The 21,592-nt window shown below is 37.8% G+C and overlaps 1 protein-coding gene and 1 pseudogene across 1 annotated transcript in view; one reads left to right on the forward strand and one right to left on the reverse strand.

The window, feature by feature from the left end:
* Positions 1-840, forward strand: part of LOC112406892 (nuclease-sensitive element-binding protein 1-like) — a 1,172-nt pseudogene extending 332 nt beyond the window's left edge.
* Positions 1-21,592, reverse strand: part of MCMBP (minichromosome maintenance complex binding protein) — a 61,248-nt gene that overhangs the window by 22,544 nt on the left and 17,112 nt on the right. The window contains exons 3-9 of the mRNA XM_024755928.1: positions 18,290-18,375; positions 17,528-17,668; positions 17,355-17,396; positions 11,133-11,234; positions 5,961-6,105; positions 3,201-3,352; positions 1,387-1,487 (exon numbers count right to left, since the gene is read on the reverse strand). Of these exons, the coding sequence (XP_024611696.1) occupies positions 1,387-1,487; positions 3,201-3,352; positions 5,961-6,105; positions 11,133-11,234; positions 17,355-17,396; positions 17,528-17,668; positions 18,290-18,375 (769 nt within the window). The remainder of the gene's footprint in view (positions 1-1,386; positions 1,488-3,200; positions 3,353-5,960; positions 6,106-11,132; positions 11,235-17,354; positions 17,397-17,527; positions 17,669-18,289; positions 18,376-21,592) is intronic.

The following is a 21,592-nucleotide window of genomic DNA, read 5'->3' on the forward strand; positions in this document are numbered from 1 at the left end:
CTGGGAACAGTAAAATGGTAAAAAAAAAGAAACAGATATGGTTTCATCAACAGGAGTGACACCAAGAAACATGTATTCGTACACCAGACTGCCATAAAGAAGAACCCCAGGTAGTACCTTCGCGGTGTAGCAGATGGAGAGACTGTGGAGTTCGATGTTGCTGAAGGAGAAAAGGGGGGTGCGCAGGCAGCAAATGTTACAGGCCCTGGTGGAGTTCCAGCGCAAGGCAGTAAACATGCAGCAGACCGTAACCATCATAGACACTATCCACGTCGTAGGGGTCCTCCACGCAATCACCCGCAGAATTACCAGAACAGTGAGAGTGGGGAAAAGAATGAGGGATCGGAGAGTGCCAGGCCCAACAGCGTCGGCCCTACCGCAGGCGAAGGTGCCCACCTTACTGCATGCAGAGACCCAATGGGTGTCGACCACAGCACTCCAACCCTCCTGTGCAGAGAGAAGTGATGGAGGGTGCTGACAACCAGGGTGCAGGAGAACAAGGTAGAGGAGTGAGACAGAATATGCCTTCCTCCCCAAAGATGCCCAGAGAGGACGGCAATGAAGAAGATAAGGAAAATCAAGGAGATGAGACCCAACGTCAGCAGCCACCTCGACATCGGTACCGCGGCAACTTCAATTACCAACGCAGACGCCCAGAAAACCCTGAACCACAAGATGGCAAAGAGACAAAAGCAGCCAATCCACCAGCTGAGAATTCATCCGCTCCCGAGGCTGAGCAGGGCAGGGCTGAGAAAATGCCGGCTTACTATCTCTACCATCACCCGGTTTAGTCATCCAACAAGAAGAAACAAATATGAAATTCCAGCAATAAGAAATGAACAAAAGACTGGAGCTGAAGACCTTAAGTGCTTGCTTTTTGCCTGTTGACCACATAACTAGAACTATGTGCATTATCTAAGCAGCAAGGGGTTTTTATTATTTTTACCTAAAGACATCTCTTTTTGGTAATGACAAACGTGTTTAAAAAAAAAAGAAAAAGCCTGTTTTTTCTCAATACACCTTTAAAAGTTTTTAAATTGTTTCATATCTGGTCAAGTTGAGATTTTTTAAGAACCTCATTTTTAATTTGCAATAAAAGTTTACTGCTTGATTTTTTTCAAAAAAGTCAACAAACTGCAAGCACCAGTTTTAAGGTCTTAAATAATAATAATTAAAAAAAAAAGAACCCAGAGCCTGCTTAAAGTGGCTCCCAGTAGCCAAATATGGGGAAATTTGAGCCTCAAAATAAATAACAGATTAACATCCACACTAACATAAACAAAAATTACTTGAATGAATAAATAGGAGAGAAATCTTACAGTAGAGTTCTTTATAATTTCAAACTTTCAGAAAAGTTGGAGGGTAATTATGTCAAAATAGACTCACCTTTCATCATTATTCAGTATACTTAGCACAGGATCCACAGATAGTATGCCATATAACTCAAGAACATCATTTACTTTAAAACAATCCCAGTCTTCATAGACCTAACAAGAGGCCACACAAAATCACATTGTTAGGACTAAATAACACCAAAAAAGCATACGATATTAGTCTTAAAGTAATAATAATATCTTAGCATTTTAAATCAGAAAATGAACCTCAAAGCAACTCCTTTATTTGATAAATTGAGATCAAGAGAGGTAAAGCACTTACCTGAAGTCATTCTGCAACGAGCAAATACGTTAACAACTAAAACATGAGCCCTCCTGACTCCTGACCAATGTCTGTTTCCCCACTACATTCAGAGAAAAGGCTTTCCCCCAAGGATGATGGTCAACTAAAACTAGAAACATGCATTATCTCAAAATCTACTAACTACATCAAGAGAAGGGAAAACCCCACGATTATTAACTTTGGACTTATTCACAAGCTATGCAGTGTTAGGAGGATTAACACAAACTTAGAATGGCCATGAGGTTTCTCACAGTAAAGAGCCAAACTTTCAAAGCTGCCTATCATGATGGATATTAGAAACTGTCAAAGCCTCCTACTGGTGAGACCTAAGAGAAGCACGGAAGGAAAAACGTGCTAATTTTTGCTCCTGTGCTACATAACTGAAGTGCCATTTAAATTAAAACCACAACAACTAAGAACAGAAATTCTCAATGATCATTTCTGAAACTTGTATCACTTGTTCACCTCTCATGATTAAAAAATCAGAATAAGCAGAATAGGGGAACAAACTATTAACAGATGTTTTTCCTTCTACCTTATTTTAAATCTAAGTGAGAAATGGCTTTTGATAAGAAAAGGAAGAATGATGAAAATAAAGCAGATAGGGACTTCCCTGGTGGTCCAGTGGTTAAGAACCCGCCTTCCAATGCAGGGTACCCAGGTTCGATCCCTGGTGTGGGAACTAAGATCCCACATGTGGTGGGGCAACTACGCCCGCGCTGCAACTACATAGCCTGCGCGTCTCAACTAGAGAGAGGCCAGCGCACCGCGACAAAGATCCCGCACAACTAAGACCCGACGCGGCCAATAAATAAATATTAAAAAATAAAGCAGATATTAGTAAGTTAGAAATGATATAGAAAGGAAATAGATATTAATTTAAAAGTTGTTCCACTTCTATCTGAAATATCCATTTTTTGTAAACAATGCCGTGGTAGACAAAATAATGTCCCCCCACCACTCCGACCAATATCCACTTCTTAATCACTGGAATCCTTGAGTATGTTGTTACCTTACATGTAAAAGGAACTTGTATAAATTAAGGACCCTAAGATGGGGAGATTATTCTGGATTGCATGGGTGGGCTCAATTTAATCATACATGTCCTGAAAATTGGAGAATCTCTCCTACCTAAGGTCAGAGGGAGATGTGACTATGAAGAAATGGTCAGAGGGCTGCATTACTGCTGACTTGGAAGATGGAGGAAGGGGCCACAAGCCAAGGAATAATGGCAGCCTCCAAAAGCTGGAAAAGGCAAAAAAACAGACTCCCCCCCTACAGCTTCCAGAGAGGAAGCAGTCCTGCTGTCACGTGAATTTTAACCCCAGTGAGATCCATGTTGGACTTCTGGCCTAAAGCCTGCAAAATGATAAATTTTGTTGTTTTAAGCCACTAAGTTTGTGGTGATTTGTTACAGCAGCAAGAGAAAACTTGCTAATACAAATGCTAAGAGATTTCTGTTTTAATTTCTGAGACACTTAACACATCTTTGTCAGCATCAGGTCTATGAAAGATTTTATTACCTTCACGAGGCATGCAGGACCCTTCTCTCCTGGAAGTGGAAAATTCAGATCAAAAGGAGAAGAGAGGTTTAGCGAGTTCAGCTGTTGTCCAGAAGAAGCTTCAGTTTCTAAACGTTTTGGTTCTCCACACCACTGAAGACCACCAACACTCCCTAAATTCAAAGGGACAGCATTGCACATCATCATTGCTAAGGCTTCCTGGAGATAAAGAACATTCCTAAACAGCCTTTTGAATTTGATAGAAATGATGCTTCTGAGCTTACAAACTTCAAGTTGTTACAGTTTTTAAGGAAATAACACATACTAGAAGCCCTTTGACCTATCAAGAGAACAAAGATTATTATGAAGATCTGAAAGTGTAATCACTTTCCACCTGCAATAAAATGGCAACAAATTGCCCCCCCCCATCAAATCTCATGTAAGTAACTTTAAAGTTAATATTTAACATCGTTACTTGACATCTTTGACCCAAGGAGTACACAGGTCTACTGAAAACAAAAACACCTTTGTAGAACATACTTCTTTCTACTTATTAAGTAGAATAAAACCATATAGCAATAAATTCATTTACCAAACGTCTATTAATGTCCACTATGTACCAGGAATCAGACTAGTTGCTGGGGATACAAAAGATCATTTACAGATAGCCTCGGGGGCTTCCCTGGTGGCACAGTGGTTGAGAGTCCACCTGCCAATGCAGGGGACATGGGTTCGAGCCCTGGTCTGGGAGGATCCCACATGCCGCGGAGCAACTGGGCCCGTGACCAACAACTACTGAGCCTGTGCATTTGGAGCCTGTGCTCCGCAACAAGAGAGGCCGCAACAGTGAGAGGCCTGTGCACCGCGATGAAGAGTGACCCCCACTTGCCGCAACTAGAGAAAGCCCTCACACAGAAACAAAGACCCAACACAGCAAAAACTAAAATAAATTAATTAATTTTATAAAAATAAAAAAATAAAGATAGCCTCTACCCCTAAAGTAGTCACAGTTTAGGGCTGATAACTAGTTAGAATTAAAATATAGCTTCCCATACCACACAATATTGCTCAGCAATAAATAGGAATAAACTATTGATATAAGCAACAACTTGAATGGATCTCAAGGGAATTTTGCTGAATGAAAAAAGCCAATCTACAAAGTCTATATACTATATGATTCTATTTATGTAACATTCTTAAAATGACAAAATTATAGGGATGAAGAACAAATTAGTGGTTGCCAGGAAGAGGTAGAGAGGCAGGAGAGGTGGGTATGATTATAAAAGGTCAACATGAGAGATCCGGGTAATGAACTGTTCTGTATCCTGACTGTGGTAGTGGTCACATGAGTCTACACATGTGATGAAACTGCACAGAATTAAATACATACACATGCACAAAAATAACTGCATGTAAAAATGTGAATTCTGAATAAGGTCTATGGACTATATCAATATCCATTTCCTGGTTATGATATTCTACTATTAATTATGCAAGATGTTGACCCAGATGAAACTGGATCAAGTATATACAGGATCTGTCTTATGTTTTACAACTGCATGTGAATCTACACTTATCTCCAAAACAGCTTAAAATATATATACAGCCTGAAAGATTGCTTAGAAACCAACAAACAAGGTAAACTTTACATAAATAATGCACTCAAATGTATTCAAAAGCCCTGAAAAGTATGATATTCAAACAAAAGGGGCAAGAAATAGAAAGAAGCATCAATAGCTTAAATGATAAGAGAATTACCATGTGTCTTGGATTCTAATATGTTATTTATTGTCATGATACACCGTTAATTTTAATAAACATTTGGGGGGTGAGTGGAGAAAAAGAATACTATCACATTTGTATACATTTACTGTAAAACATTCCAATTTTAAAAACATTAAAATATGCCTTAGCATTAAAGAAATACGGTAATATGAACTTATAAAATAGAATAATATATGATTAAATGAAATCCAGTAGTAAATCTTTGTTTACCACTGAGTGTTATATTTGCCCTCTCAACCCATCCTTCACATTCAAATTAACTAGACTAATTTGTTTTTACCTCCTCTGCCTTTAACTTGTCTTTGGATTAAAGATGCTAAAGAGAAATGACTGGACACAAAAGGAGAAATAAAGACAAACTTATCTACCTGCCATATGAAGGAATTCAGTGTTCATAATAACTGTGACTGGAGAAATCAATAATGATATATACCAATTTTGAAATTCTCTCATTCTCTTAGAAAATTTCAACTTTTGGTCTCCTTGTTTTAATCAGAATTGCATTTTAATTAATTTTAAAGTTTAGGAGTAAGTAATCCAGTATACCACAATTTCACATTTTTCCTCCAATGTTTTCAGTCTTACTAATTAAAAGCATCACTATTCCAAAAAGAAAATAAGAAAGGATGTTTCAGATATAAATAAGTCACTTTTAGGGTTGAGTACTTCATATTACTTAAAAGCTGAGATAAATAAAATATGAAGAAAGATAAAAGACCTTTTCCAGCTACCCAAATTGAGACCCTTAACAACTGACAGTAGAGTAGCCACTTCTCACTAAGTGATGCCTAACTGCTCAATTACGAAGCACAGTCTGACCAAAGAGTAACTGTTCAAATTCTCAAAACTGTCTATAATTGTGATAAACCTCAAAGCAAAGTTGTCAAATCACTGCCAGCTCCTAAATCTAGACCTACATTATACAACAATTAACTCTGAATATGAATCTACTGCAGGAGACCAGAAGTCTACCGAAAGCCCAATGGCACACACTACCTGCTTGCCTGGTACCAGCATGCTGCTCTTTCTGTTTATTCGGCTGTAGGTCCATATCTTCATCATCTTCATAACTCCTCTTGTGACGACTGGGAGTGTAGGACGTTGAAGGGCTGACTCGAGCTTGGTTTGTATTAACATAGACGTTAAATGAAAGGTTAAGGAAAGACTTTCATGAACTGGGGAATATCGTAAGTTACCCTACCTAGGTGACTAATAAAAGACTATTACTTTGGAGGGAAGAGATATGGGAACATATGTATATGGATAACTGATTCACTTTGTTATAAAGCAGAAACTAACACACCACTGTAAAGCAATTATACTCCAATAAAGATGTAAAAAAAAAAAAAAAGACTATTACTTTGGCAGTTTGGTTAAAATAAAAATGTATTTTTAAAAGAAGGTTGATGTATACAATAAATAAGCTATAAGGATATATTGTATAGCAGCAGTCCCCAACCTTTTTAGCACCAGGGACCAGCTTCATGGAAGACAATTTTTCCCGGACGGGTGTGTGTGCATGGGGGGGATGGTTCAGGTGGTAATGAGCGGTGGGGAGCGGCAAAATGAAGTTTCCCTCACTCGCCGCCGCTCACCTCCTGCTGTGCAGCCCAGTTCCTAACAGGCCACGGCCCAGGGGCTGGGGACCCCTGTTGTATAACACAGGGAATACAGCCAACATTTTATAATAAATATGGAGTATAATCTATCAAAACTTTGAATCATTATGTTGTACACCTGAAATTAAAACATTATTGTAAATCAACCACACCTCAATTTTTAAAACAACCCAGAATAACAAAAATTTCTTTTCAATAAAAGAAGGCTGAACTTCCAGTTTGGGTCATAAGAATTAACAACTCAAACTTATGCCCCCTACCTTGCTGTAAAGAACTGTAAAACTGATCTCCCAAGGCAATAGAAATAAAAGCAAAAATAAACAAATGGGACCTAATCAAACTTATAAGCTTTCACACAGAAAAGGAACCATAAATAAAATGAAAAGACAACCTATAGACTGGGAGAAAATATTTGCAAAAGATGAGACCTACAAGGGCTTAATTTCCAAAATATACAAACAGCTCATATAACTCAATAAGAAAAAAACAAACAACCCAATCAAAAAATGGGCAGAAGATCTAAACAAACACTTCTCCAAAGACGGAAAATAGAAGGCCAACAGGCACATGAAAGATGCTCAACACTGCTATTTATTAGAGAAATGCAAATCAAAACTACAATGACGTATAATCACTTCACACTGGTGAGAATGGCCATCATCAAAAAGTCTACAAATAGTGCTTGCTTTGGCAGCACATACACTAGAAAAGTCTACAAATAATAAATGCTGGAGTGTGGAGAAAAGGGAACCCTCCTACACTGTTGGTGGGAAAGTAAATTGGTGCAGCCCCTATGGAAAACAGAATGGAGCCTCCTTAAAAAACTAAAAATAGAGTTACCATTATGATCCAGCAATCTCACTCCTGGGCATATATACAGAAAAGACAAAAGCTCTAATTTGAAAAGGTACATGCATCCCAATGTTCAAAGCAGCACTAGTCACAATAGCCAAGACATGGAAGCAACATAAATGTCCATCAACAGATGAATGGATAAAGATGTGGCGTGTATACACACACACACACACACACACACACGGATATTATTCAGCCATAAAAAAGAATGAAATAATGCCATCTGCAGCAACATGGATGGACCCAGAGATTATCATATTAAGTGAAGTAAGTTGGACAGAGAAAGACAAATATTATGATATCATTTATATGTGAGATATAAAGAAATAGTACAAATGAACTTATTTATAAAATAGAAACAGACTCACAGACATAGAAAACAAACTCGTGGTTACCAAAGGCGAAGGGTAGAGGCTGGGCGGGGGAGGGATAAATTGGGAGTATGGGACTGACAGATGCACACTACCATATATAAAATAGATAAACGACAAGAATTTACTGCTTAGCACAGGGAAATATATTCAGTGTCTTGAAATAAACTGTAATGGAAAACAAACTTTAAAAAAGAATACATATATATATATATATATGTGTATAACTGAATCACTTTGATGTATACCTGAAACTAACACAATACTGTAAATCAACTATACTTCAATTAAAAAAACAAAAAACCTGTAAATCTGAACAAAAGGCATGAAGCAACTGTTTTCAGTCTCTGGACAACAAAGAACATAAGGTTATGATCCTTGAATGAGAAGAAACACCACAGGTAAACTCCACATTCTCCCCAGCTCTCTCAGGGGCATTTTCCAAATTGCAGCAAAGGGAAGTGGAGGTTCTGCTCTTGCTGGTAGAGAAAACAGAGCACATAGCTCAGAGCTACTGAAGCAACTGGAATTTGCAGAACAGTTAGAGAGCAAAGAGCTTCAAATAGAGCCCTAGGAGAGAACAGCTGCTGCTTGGTTGGGAGCTTAGCAGAGCTTCTGGAAGTTACACAATACTAGAACTGCACCCTACCGAGAATCACGAGCATTTAGGTGAGACCCGGAAATAGCACATCTCGCAAGTAAGGACTACATCCTACATTGTAAGTGCCACTCATACCTACCTTAACAAATCCCAAAACCAAGCCTTGGCAAGATCAAAGTGATCCACTTAAATTACCTGCCTGCCAGAACAAAATTCAACACTCTTGAAGACAAAACTTTCAACAGTGTTGTATATCAGCATAACTAATCATAACACATGATTAATTATGTGAAGAAGCAGGAAAGTATGGCCCATAAGCAGGATTAAAAACAGTATCAACAGAAAAAAAAAAAAAAACAACCCAGAGACAACCTGGATATTGGAATTAGCAGACAAGGGCATTAAAAAGCAATTCCAAAATTTACAATTTTAAAAGAAAAGATGAGGACTATCATCAGAAAAATGGAAACAAAGAAAAAGAACCAAATGAAAAAATCTAGAACTAAAACATAAAATGGAAAAAAAAACCCTCAATCACCTGAGAACAATAATAATTAGTCTACAATCATGTGATTTGAGCCCCAGAAAATGAGAAAAAGATGAGACTGGGACAGAAAAATATTTGAAGAAATAATGGCTGAAATCTTCTGAAAATATCAACCCACAGATCTAAAAGCTCAATAAAACCCAAGCAAGATAAACACAAAAAACCCAGACATGGGCACATCATAGTCAAGCTGCTGAAAACCACAGAGAATATTAGAAGCAGCCAGAGGAAAACTAAAGACCCATTACATACACATGACAATGATAAAAATGATAGCTATCCTTTTATTAAAAATCAATGGAGGCCAGAAGACAATGGAACAATATCATTAAAGTGTTGAAGATGGGAGATACCTGTCAATGAAGCATTCTATAACCACTGGGAGAAAAAAAAGGGTTCTACAACCTCCGAAAATATCCTTCAAAAATAAAGGTGAGGGACCTCCCTAGCAGTCCAGTGGTTAAGACTCCATGCTCCCAATGCAAGGGGCACATAGATCCCTGATCAGGGAACTAAGATCCGGCATGCTGCACAATGCAGCACCACGACACACACACACACACACACACACACACCCAAAGGGTGAAATAAAGACATTTTCAGTTGAAAAAAAGCTGAGAAAATTTATTACCAACGGATCAGTACTTAAAAAAAAGGGCTCAGTGAAATGATTCCAGACAAAAACAAAGACAAAAAGAGCTAGAAATGATCAATATTTATGCAACATACAAGACGTAATTTTTCCCCCTTATTTCTAAATTTATGTAGGAGACAACTGTTTAAAAGATCAACAGAAGTATATTGTAGTGAGGCTCAAGGATCAAAGAAGAAATCACAAAGGAAATTAGAAAATATTTTGAACTGAATGAGAGTAAAAGCAAGTCAAAATTTGTGGGATCCAACTAAAGCAGTGATTAGAATTTTATGGCCTTAAATGCTAATATTAGAAAAGGAAGATATGAAATGATCTGCACACTAACCTTAAGGTTTAAAAATAAATTAAAACCATTACTAAAAATGAAGGAAATAAGAGCAAACATCAATGAAATAGAAAACAAAAAATTAAAGTAAAAAGTTGATTCTCTGACAAACCCCTAGCAATACTAATCAAGGATAAAAGAGAAAAATAAATTAACATTTTGGAAATGAAAGAAGATCATTGTTAGATATGCCTTAGACATTAAAAGGAAAATAAGGAAATACTATGAAAGTTTTATGTCAATAAATTCAAGAACTGTGATTCAATGATTGTGAAACATTCCTTGAGAGATACACAACTTCATCACAACCGACACAAAGTATCTGTTAAAAAACTGATTTAGTAAGTTAAAATCTCACCAGAAAAATGCCTGGCCTCAAACTGGAAACAACCCAAATGTTCATCAATTGGATATTATATAAACAAATACCATCAGCAATAAAAAGGAATGAACTATGGATACACATGGATGAATCTCAAATGCATTATGCTGAATAAAAGATATCAGACACAGAAGACTATATGTTATATGATTCCATTTGTGTGACATTCAACAATAGGTAAAATTAAGCTATAGTGAAAAAATCAGAGCAGTCGTGGGAAGGAGGTGGTGACGGGAAAAAGGCACAAAATTCTTTACTTCGATGGGTGTGCAAATTACAGGTGTATGCATTTATCCAAACCACTTAAGTATACCTTTAAAATCTGTGCATTTCAGTATGTGAACAATGCCTAAAGAAATTAGTAACTAAAAAAAATAAAAATGAGAATGAGATGTCTCCACAATCTCTCAAAAGAACAAACATATTGTTTTCCCTTAATAAAATTAGAATGAGTTCCAATTTAAAACTAGTTTTTTTACTTAATGATTGTGCAATTCTCTTTTTCAGTCCCTTTAAATCCACCTCAATCTTTTAAACAGTTTTTCACTAGCAGAATGCACCATAATTTTATCATTTCTCAGTGATGAATACTGAAGGTTGTTTTATAGATTTTCTTGTTTAGGACAAAGGAAACACATTTTATAAAAATAAAGCCAAGCTCTATAAATGAAGAATAATTTTCTTTTCCAGCTACCTTCACTGAGGTAAAAAGACTAAGTTTAAAAAAAACATCAAAATGTGAATTGTGCTCTCTTCAATTAAGAAAACAATCAGTAACCATTCAACACATAAGAAGGTTCAGATAAAGGATATTTCTTTTACCCACGTGGATTCTCCAGGCACTGGAACACAATAGAAAGTCTGTCTTTCCAAAGTGGTAGTTCGTGGAGAGTTTAAATCAACTTCTTGCTGAGGCTGTGATGTATACAAAATTTTGTTTTATTTTAAAAAATTTATTACAAAAACTTTAAAAATTAGCAACCATATTTCCATGTTATTTATAAAATCACAGTATATACTTTCATATTAAGAGTTAATTAACAAGCAACTACTAAATCCAAACTATCATTTTTGAAAAGAAAACAGACATAAAATCATTTCAAATGCAATAATCAATACAGTACCTTCCTTCAAATCCAAATATACAGCACCCTAGGTTAAAAAATTAAATCCCTTTGAATATTAATCAGAGTGAGGCCTCCCGGAGGTCCTCATTTCAGCACCAACACCAGCTCTATCCAACTGTCTGCAAACTCCAGTGCTGGATGTCTCAGGCCAAACAACTAATAAGACAAGAATACAGCACCACCCATCAAAAAGAGAAAAAGAAAAGAAAGAAACAACAAAAAACTATGTTACAGACGAAGGAGCAAGGTAAAAACCTAAAGACCAAATAAATGAAGACGAAATAGGCAACCTACCTGAAAAAGAATTCAGAGCTATGATAGTAAAGATTATCCAAAATCTCGGAAACAGAATGGAGAAAATACAAGAAACATTTAACAAGGATCTAGAAGAAATGAAGAGCAAACAAACAGTGATGAACAACATAATTACTGAAATTAAAAATACTCTAGAAGGAATCAATAGCACAATAACTGAGGCAGAAGAACAAATAAGTGAGCTGGAAGATAAAATGGTGGAAATAACTGCCAGGGAGCAGAATAAAGAAAAAAGAATGAAAAGAATTGAGGACAAGGGCTTCCCTGGTGGCGCAGTGGTTGAGAGTCCACCTGCCAATGCAGGGGACACAGGATGCAGGGGACACAGGTTCGTGCCCCGGTCCGGGAGGATCCCGCATGCCACGGGGCGGCTGGGCCCGTGAGCCATGGCCACTTGGCCTGCGCGTCCGGAGCCTGTGCTCCGCAACGGGAGGAGCCACAGCAGCGAGAGGCCCGTGTACCGCAAAAAAAAAAAAAAAAAAGAATTGAGGACAATCTCAGAGACCTCTGGGACAACATTAAATGCACCAACATTCGAATTATAGGGGTCCCAGAAGAAGAGAAAAAGAAAGGGGCTGAAAAAATATTTGAAGAGATTACAGTCGAAAACCTCCATAATATGGGAAAGGAAATAGTCAATCAAGTCCAGGAAGCACAGAGAGTACCAAACAGGACAAACCCAAAGAGACACACCAAGACACATATTAATGAAACTATCAAAAATTAAATACAAAGAAAAAATATTAAAATCAGCAAAGGAAAAGCAACAAATAACATACAAGGGAATCCCCATAAGGTTAACAGCTGATTTTTCAGCAGAAACTCTGCAAACCAGAAAGGAGTGACAGGACATATTTAAAGTGATTAAAGGGAAAACCCTACAACCAAGATTACTCAACCCAGCAAGGATCTCATTCAGATTCAATGGAGAAATTAAAACGTTTACAGATAAGCAAACATTAAGAGAATTCAGCACCACCAAAGCAGCTTTACGACAAATGCTAAAGGAACCTCTCCAGGTAGGAAACACAAGAGAAGGAAAAGACATGCAAAAACAAACCCAAGGAACAGGATAGAAAGCCCAGAGATAGATAAACGCACACTGTCACCTTATTTTTGATAAAGGAGGCAAGAATATACAATGGAGAAAAGACAACCTCATCAATAAGTGGTGCTGGGAGAACTGACATTATATTCCAATAAAGATGTTTAAAAAACACCCAAAACAATTAAGAAAATGGTAATAGGACCATAAATATCAATAATTACCTTAAATGTAAATGGATTAAATGCTCCAACCAAAAGAAACAGACTGAAGAACAAAAAATCGCACAATTTGTATGGAAACACAAAAGACCCCAAATAGCCAAAGCAATCTTGAGAAAAACGGAGCTGGAGAAATCAGGCTCCAGGATTTCAGACTATACTACAAAGCTACAGTAATCAAGGGTTTCCCTGGTGGTGCAGGGGTTAAGAACCCGCCTGCCAATGCAGGGGATATGGGTTCGGACCATGGTCCGGGAAGATCCCACATGCCACGGAGCAACTAAGCCCGTGTGCCACAACTACTGAGCCTGCGCTCTAGAGCTCCTGAGACACAACTACTGAAGCCCGCATGCCTAGAGCCTGTGATCCACAACAAGAGAAGCCACCACAATAAGAACCCCATGCACCACAACGAAGAGCAGCCCCTGCTAGCTGCAACTAGAGAAAGCTTGCGCACAGCAGCGAAGACCCAACACAGCCAGAAATAAAATAAATAAAATAAATAAATTTAAGAAAAAAAAGCTAAAGTAATCAAGACAGTATGGTACTGGCACAAAAACAGAAATATAGTTCAATGGAACAGGATAGAAAGCCCAGAGATAAACCCATGCGCATACAGTCACCTTATCTTTGATAAAGGAGGCAAGAGTATACAATGGAGGAAAGATTGCCTCTTCAATAAGTGGTGCTGGGAAAACTGGACAGCTACATGTAAAAGAATGGAATTAGAACACTTCCTAACACCATACATAAAAATAAACTCAAAATGAATTAAAGACCTAAATGTAAGGCCAAACACTATAAAACTCTTAGAGGAAAACATGGGCAGAACACAGACATAAATCACAGCAAGATCTTTCTTGACCCACCTTCTAGAGAAATGGAAATAAAAACAAAAATAAACAATTGGGACCTAATGAAACTTAAAAGCTTTTGCACAGTGAAGGAAACCATAAACAAGATGAAAAGACAACCCTCAGAATGGAAGCAAATATCTGCAAACAAAGCAATGGGCAAAGGATTAATCTCCAAAATATACACAAGCAGCTCATGCAGCTCAATATGAAAAAAACGAACAACCCAATCCAAAAATGGGCAGAAGGCCTGAACAGACATTTCTCCAAAGAAGATATACAGATGGCCAGCAAACACATTAGATGATGCTCAACATCACTAATCATTAGAGATATGCAAATCAAAACTACAATGAGGTATCATCTCACACCGGCTAGAATGGCCATCATCAAAAAATTTACAAACAATAAATGCTGGAGAGGCTGTGGAGAAAAGAGAACCCTCTTGCACTGCTGCTGGGAATGTAAATTGATACAGCCACTATGGAGAACAGTAGGGAGGGTCCTTAGGAAACTAAAAATAGAACTACCATATGAACCAGCAATCCTACTACTGGGCATATACCCTGAGAAAACCATAATTCAAAAAGAGTCACGGACCACAATGTTCATTGCAGCTCTATTTACAATAGCCAGGACATGGAAGCAACCTAAGTGTCCATCGACAGATGAATGTATAAAGAAGATGTGGCACATATATACAATGGAATATTACTCAGCCATAAAAAGAAACGAAATTGAGTTATCTGTAGTGAGGTGGATGGACCTAGAGTCTGTCATACAGAGTGAAGTAAGTCAGAAAGAGAAAAACAAACAAATACCGTATGCTAACATATATATATGGAATCTAAAAAGAACAAAAAAAAGTTTCTGATGAACCTAGGTGCATGACAGGAATAAAGACACAGACGTAGAGAACGGACTTGAGGACACGGGGAGGGGGAAGGGTAAGCTGGGACGAAGTGAGAGTGTAACATTGACATATATACACTACCAAATGTAAAGTGGGTAGCTAGTGGGAAGCAGCTGCATAGCACAGGGCGATCAGCTTGGTGCTTTGCCACCACCTAGAGGGGTGGGATAAGGAGGGTGGGAGGGAGGCTCAAGAGGGAAGAGATATGGGGATATACGTATGCATATAGCTGATTCACTTTTTTATACAGCAGAAGCTAACATAATATTGTAAAGCAATTATACTCCAATAAAGATGTTAAAGGAAAAATGAAAAAAAATTAACTCCCTTTAAATAAAAAAAAAAAGTTTCTGATGAACCTAGGTGCCTGACAGGAATAAAGACACAGACGTAGAGAACGGACTTGAGGACACGGGGAGGGGGAAGGGTAAGCTGGGACGAAGTGAGAGTGTAACATTGACATATATACACTACCAAATGTAAAGTGGGTAGCTAGTGGGAAGCAGCTGCATAGCACAGGGCGATCAGCTTGGTGCTTTGCCACCACCTAGAGGGGTGGGATAAGGAGGGTGGGAGGGAGGCTCAAGAGGGAAGAGATATGGGGATATACGTATGCATATAGCTGATTCACTTTTTTATACAGCAGAAGCTAACATAATATTGTAAAGCAATTATACTCCAATAAAGATGTTAAAGGAAAAATGAAAAAAAATTAACTCCCTTTAAATAAACAAGTTATTTTATTAAATTTTTTCAAAGACAGTGCTCATGGTAATCCCACTGTCTCTCTCATTAAAAGCTATCAGAATTAGCCCATTAAGTAGGAATTTAGTGAAATACTCATTACGAGGTAGCTCTGAGATGAGATTTAAAAGTCAGATATTATTCCTTAGAAAAGGCATATTCTCTATTTCAAATATACTTAGAGATAAGAGGCAGAGAGGACCCAAGATGTAATATTGAAAAAATTATCTCAACAAACACATATTAGAGTACCAAAAAAAACCCCTTAAAAGTAAATAAAATCTATATTCTGTTTTTTAAGAGAAAAAGAAAGAAAGAAAGGAAACAAAGAAAGAATCCCAGAGATATCAATTGAGCCTGAGATAATATATATAAGCTAAGTTTTTTCTGTGTATTTCTTTCCAGGGCCAAAGTTCCCTTTTCCTGGTATGGTGCTTTTACTTATGACTCTTTAGCAATGTAGTACAAAATAAAAACTCTTTGCCTTTGGGAGTGTCACAGATAGACAGTCTCACCTATTTCATTTTCCCATTTCCAGAGGCTGAGATTGTTGAGCTATAGAGACACTGCATTATTGTGTACTAGGAAAAAATATGTGTATTAATTTATTAGCCTAATATGGCTTAGGGCCCCTCAAACAAGGGATGCAGAAAACCTAAAGTTGATTCATTAGACTTGCACAATGGTGCATGTTATGGGACACCCTAAAGGAAAAAGAAATGGGAGAGCTGGAGGCCATCATGTGTAAGATTAAACGAATCCATCATTCATGAGTCTGTTATTCTAAGTAAGTATAGGAAGTTATCATTTTTTCTTTATAGCAACCTTTCAAATTAGGGCTTTTCTCCCATACAGATCAGCCCGCTGGGCTAAAACATTTATTCAACAGAAACAATTTATACTGTGAATTAACAGGCTAGGATTAGGGTTTATATATCAACCTCTTGAGGTTTGGGTAAGCAGGAGTCAGACTCCCAGAATGTAAAAAGCCCTAAATAACCTGATTAAACTAAGATTCTGGACTGCAAAGCAGAAATCTAATAGATCCAGAATGGAGGTAACTACTGAGGCTCACCTTTCTACTGGGGTCGTGCCTCAGCACCTGCCTGGTCAATCCCCACCTGTGATACTTGTTTTCTTTCTAACAATTGAAAATTACCACCTGTGTTTCAATAGTACCACATGAAAAACACACAAAAAGCAAAATATGAGATATTTTTAGTTAATATATTTTGACATGCTGATAATCTTCTTCTACTATTAAACCAGAAATAAGTTTTAAACTTTCCCCAGTCACAATGCCAGGTATGTTGAACAGGTGTCTGAATGAAATTAAGTTTAATTCTGCATGTTGTTCTTCTACTATCAGAAAAGCAATACCAAAGAAAATGCAGATATACTGTGGTTTCTCTAATTGCTTTTCTAGTAAGTTTCTATCTCAAAACTACCCCTTTTACAACTATAATTATATCCAGGATTCTGTCTTCTTCCCTTTCCCATTACTGATATGTAAGAGAGTTTCTATTACTTCCTTTTATCAAAGAAAGCTTAAGTTTACTTTTTTCCTCCCAGGAAAAGAGGGCAGGATTTAATCAAATTTAATTAAGCACGTGTAAAGCCCTAAATTAATCTTCTTTCATTTTTCTTCTACGTTTCATTTTAAAAGGACTTATCATGACCTGTAATTTTAAGAAGCAGGTATATAGGTATTAGGAAAAGAAAGGAATTAATTTTATCATTTACAATATTCCACCTTCTAAGAGATTTTTAGATCAAAAAAAAATCATATCAGTGAATATATTTTAAGTATACATACCCCACACTCTGCTACATCTCTATATTTTCCAAAATGAAGAACCTATGACCCAAAGCAAAAAAATAACAGTATTATATCAATCTATCAGAATCAAAATTACCATAAACAACACAAGGACAAAATTAATACTACTAATTGTAAACAGTAAGTTTCATGAATAAAGCAATACATACACGTGCTTTTGTGTTTCGGTTAACGGTTTCATAAACTCCCATGTAAAATTCAGGGTCAAACATATCCTGAATCATGCAACGGAACTTGACAAAACTGTTAGGTTTCAAATAATGAAGGGGAACTTCATTCAATGATGGTACCTTTAACGAAAACGAACAATCAAGTCAAAATATTCTGTGTATAAAACATTAAGCACATATACATAGACATATATATACAGACTCAAACCGCAATTCACACACACACACACACACACACACACACACAACATCAAGGGAGCCAAATGATCTCAATGGTTAATATAACACAATTGCTAAACAAAAGTACTTCCTGTGTTCTTGCAAGTTTGTATGATGACATTTGACTATAATGTAAAAGGATGCTTTTCCTTCATAACACTTTCCAATTAGCAGAAAGGCATTTGCTTTGTTGAGCTCTTCTCTTAAAACTCGTACATGTCAACTCTTTTAAAATGAAGGTAATAAAACAAAAGATAATCGAATCTCTCACAACTACCCATTTTTTCATGGTCAATTACTGCCACCTAGAGGCGCCAATATAGAAGCACTTATTTGCTTGAATTTAAGTTTAAGTTGCAAAAGAGACCAAAAACCTTTTAATACATATGCACTTAAAGCACAGGGCAGTGAACATTAATTTATATATATTTAAACTGTATGTGGATTACTGCTCTACTGTGAGAAACTGCAAGTCTGCCCAACCCTCGCCACCCCCTCCCCCACCAAAAGCAATGAGCTCACCCATTTAGGAGCATTATTTTCCTTCAGCTTCTCCTTAAAATACTCAATTACTTTCTTCTCCCAGCCAGGATTAACTCCATTTTGAGCTGAAAGAAAAATATACTGTTCAAAGCTGAAGGTACAATCTGTAATAAGAGACAACGCTCACACATTAGTTTAGTGTGCACCTTACTGGAAGCACTGAACAAGACACCAGAAGCTGCCCTGTGGGGGGTTGGGTATCACAATCAGGGTGAGGCTGACACCCTGCAGGCTCTCAGGAGCTAACAATCTCCTGAGGACACCCACAGAATGAGATACGAGGCTCCCCAGACAAAGCAGAACAGGAGCCATCATTTGAAAAGCAGACTGATCTTCGAAAACATTTTTATACAGATTTAAAAAAAATTTTACAATTACCCTGAAATGAAGAGCAGAGAGTGGTGGTGTGGGTTTTTTTAAAGTTTTTACTTGGGAATAATTTCAAACTTTCAAAAAGGCACAGTGAAAAATGTCACAATGATAATTACAAAGAACACCTGTAACCTTGCCCCATTTACTTTATTTGCTTGCTCTCTCTCTCCCACATATTTTTCTGACTCACCTGAGATTACATTACACACATCATTTATTTTTACCTTTAAATAGTTCAATGTGTTTCCTAAGAATAAGGAGATTATCTTATATAACCACAGTACTTGTTATCAATCTCAGGAAATTCAAAATTGATACATTTTATCTAATCTACCATCCATATTCCAACTTGTCATTTGACCCAACACTATCCTTTATTGCACTTTTTCCACTTCAGTACAGGACCCAGTCTAGAATCACATACTGCTTTTAGCTATCGTGGTTTTTTTATCTCCTTTATTCTGGAACAGTTTCTCAATCTTTATCTCTTATGACACTGACACTGCAGAATACAAACCCTTTATTAAAGAACAGAAATCTCCTCACTGGGTCTGTCTGACGTTTCCTTATGAGTAGATTGCAGTTACGTGTTACCAGTCAGAGTGCTACGTAAGGATGCTGTGCCCTTGTAGGTACATCATTTAGAGACAAGATGTCCATCTTCCCCTCATCGATGACGTTAATTGTCATCACCCAAAGTGACAGCCAATTTCTCCACTGTAGTTACTTTCTTCCCCTTACAACTAATAAGCAATCTACAGGAGATACCTCAGACAATTATCATGAAACTTGCCCTGCTCCCAAGATTCAGCATCCATTTTATGCTTCTTGCAATGATGATTGCAAAATCAGAGAAAGCTGTTTTTAATGTCATGTTAAAGAAAACCAGACTTTGAAAAATTATGGGAATTGGTCAAGACCAAAGAGTGAATCATCAACAGAATTAGGAATGTATGTTTTCATGAACTAGAACTACCTAACCATAGCTGGTCAGTACTTCCACCATCACACAGGTACCATACTCATCACACAGGCGCTATGGAGATGTGGCGCAAAGGAATTCTGTCTATATTTGTTGTGGAGCTGATTCTGTTAGAAATACTCATAAAATCCTGCTAACACCATGCTGCAGCAGAGATTCCAAATGCTTTCACTTAACTGAGCAAAGGACAGTTCTTAAAAAGAACTTGTGGAGGTGAAAAACGAGGAAGTGATTCTGATGTGCAATGAGGCTTAAATCTACTACTAGTAAACCAGTCCTCAAAGCTTGGTCCCCAGACTAGCAGTATTAGCACCACCTGAGTGGTTGTTAGGCGAATTCTTCAGCCCATCCAAGACCTACTGAATCAGAAACTCTGGAGGTGAAGCCTAGCGATTCATGTTTTAAAATACCCTCGAGGTGATTCTGATGCACACAAACACTTGAGAACCACTACTCTACTAGACACATGCCAATAAATGATTACTGAATTGGACGGTGGGGGAAGGGGACCAGAATGGGTATTTTTGCTTCTAGTCCAAATGGATGTTTAAAGAAAAGACCTACATGCAGCCATGACTGCGAACACCACTATGCTGACTGCATTTGTGTAAGAAACTTGAATATACCACATCACAGGTGATGAAGCTACATCAAAGAGTGATTGGGAAGCAGTAAGTTACTTCTAAGTAACTTACATGTATACAAAATGTTCTTAAGTAAAGGCCAGCTTACTAATATCTGGTACTGCTGGACAATTAAAGGACTACAATAGATAATTCCAAAATTATCAAGAGTACAATAACTGGGCTTCCCTGGTGGCACAGTGGTTGAGAATCTGCCTGCTAATGCAGGGGACACGGGTTCGAGCCCTGGTCTGGGAGGATCCCACATGCTGCGGAGCAACTAGGCCCATGAGCCACAACTACTGAGCCTGCGCGTCTGGAGCTTGTGCTCCGCAACAAGAAAGGCCGCGATAGTGACAGACCCACGCACCGCGATGAAGAGTGGCCCCTGCTTGCCACAACTAGAGAAAGCCCTCGCATAGAAACGAAGACTCAACACAGTAAAAATAAATAAATTAATAAACTCCTACCCCCAACATCTTTAAAAAAAAAAAGAGTACAATAACTATCCATTATTTATTAAGCCTACTGTGTGCCCAGCACTCTGCCAGGTGCTATCTGGATATTTAGAATTGAAGGAACTTAAAGATAAGATAAGCTATGGATAGAATAACAGGCAAAAGCAAAGAAGAGAAACTAGCGTAGGTCAAAAAAATCTCAGTGAGGGCTTCTGAAAGAGGTGTTTGAGCCAGGCCTGGGAAGAAGGGCAGAACTGAAACATGTTGAGGTATGACAGATGGGCATATTCCAGACATAGAGCACTCTGGGGCAAGAAAGAGTAATGGTAAACCAAGGACAAGGATGGACACTACCAGAAATTCAAATACATGGAGCACAAAGTGCCTGGAAAAGAATAAAGCTACTGAACAAAAGGAAGATGAGGTCAAACACATCACAGAGTTTTCAATGCCAGGCTACAGATCTGCTCTCTATTCACAAACAATTCACCTTTACATTTCCAGGGTCTAGCAAGGGCCTGGGACATAGCTATCGGAGTTAGAGAAATAAACATTAAATAAGTACAATGTAGAGAAAATAGGTTGTTTTGCAAGACTAGCATCCATTTCCCCTTTTTCTAGTGACAGTGCCTCTTTTTGAGGGAGGAACCACAGCACCGTTACTCCCAGCCCAAGGGTGGACCTGACCTAGACCTCACAGTGGTTCTGACGATCAGTTTAGGGATGCATCAATCAAGGACAATCCTGGGAATAAGGCTTAGTAGCTGGGTTCAACATTATAGGTTATAATCCCGCAGCTGCATGTGGCCACAGTGACCAAGGTCTGTCTGAAAACTAAGCCATCCCA

This window comes from Neophocaena asiaeorientalis, unplaced genomic scaffold, assembly GCF_003031525.2.
Source record: "Neophocaena asiaeorientalis asiaeorientalis breed wild unplaced genomic scaffold, Neophocaena_asiaeorientalis_V1.1 scaffold85, whole genome shotgun sequence".
NCBI lineage: Eukaryota > Metazoa > Chordata > Mammalia > Artiodactyla > Phocoenidae > Neophocaena > Neophocaena asiaeorientalis.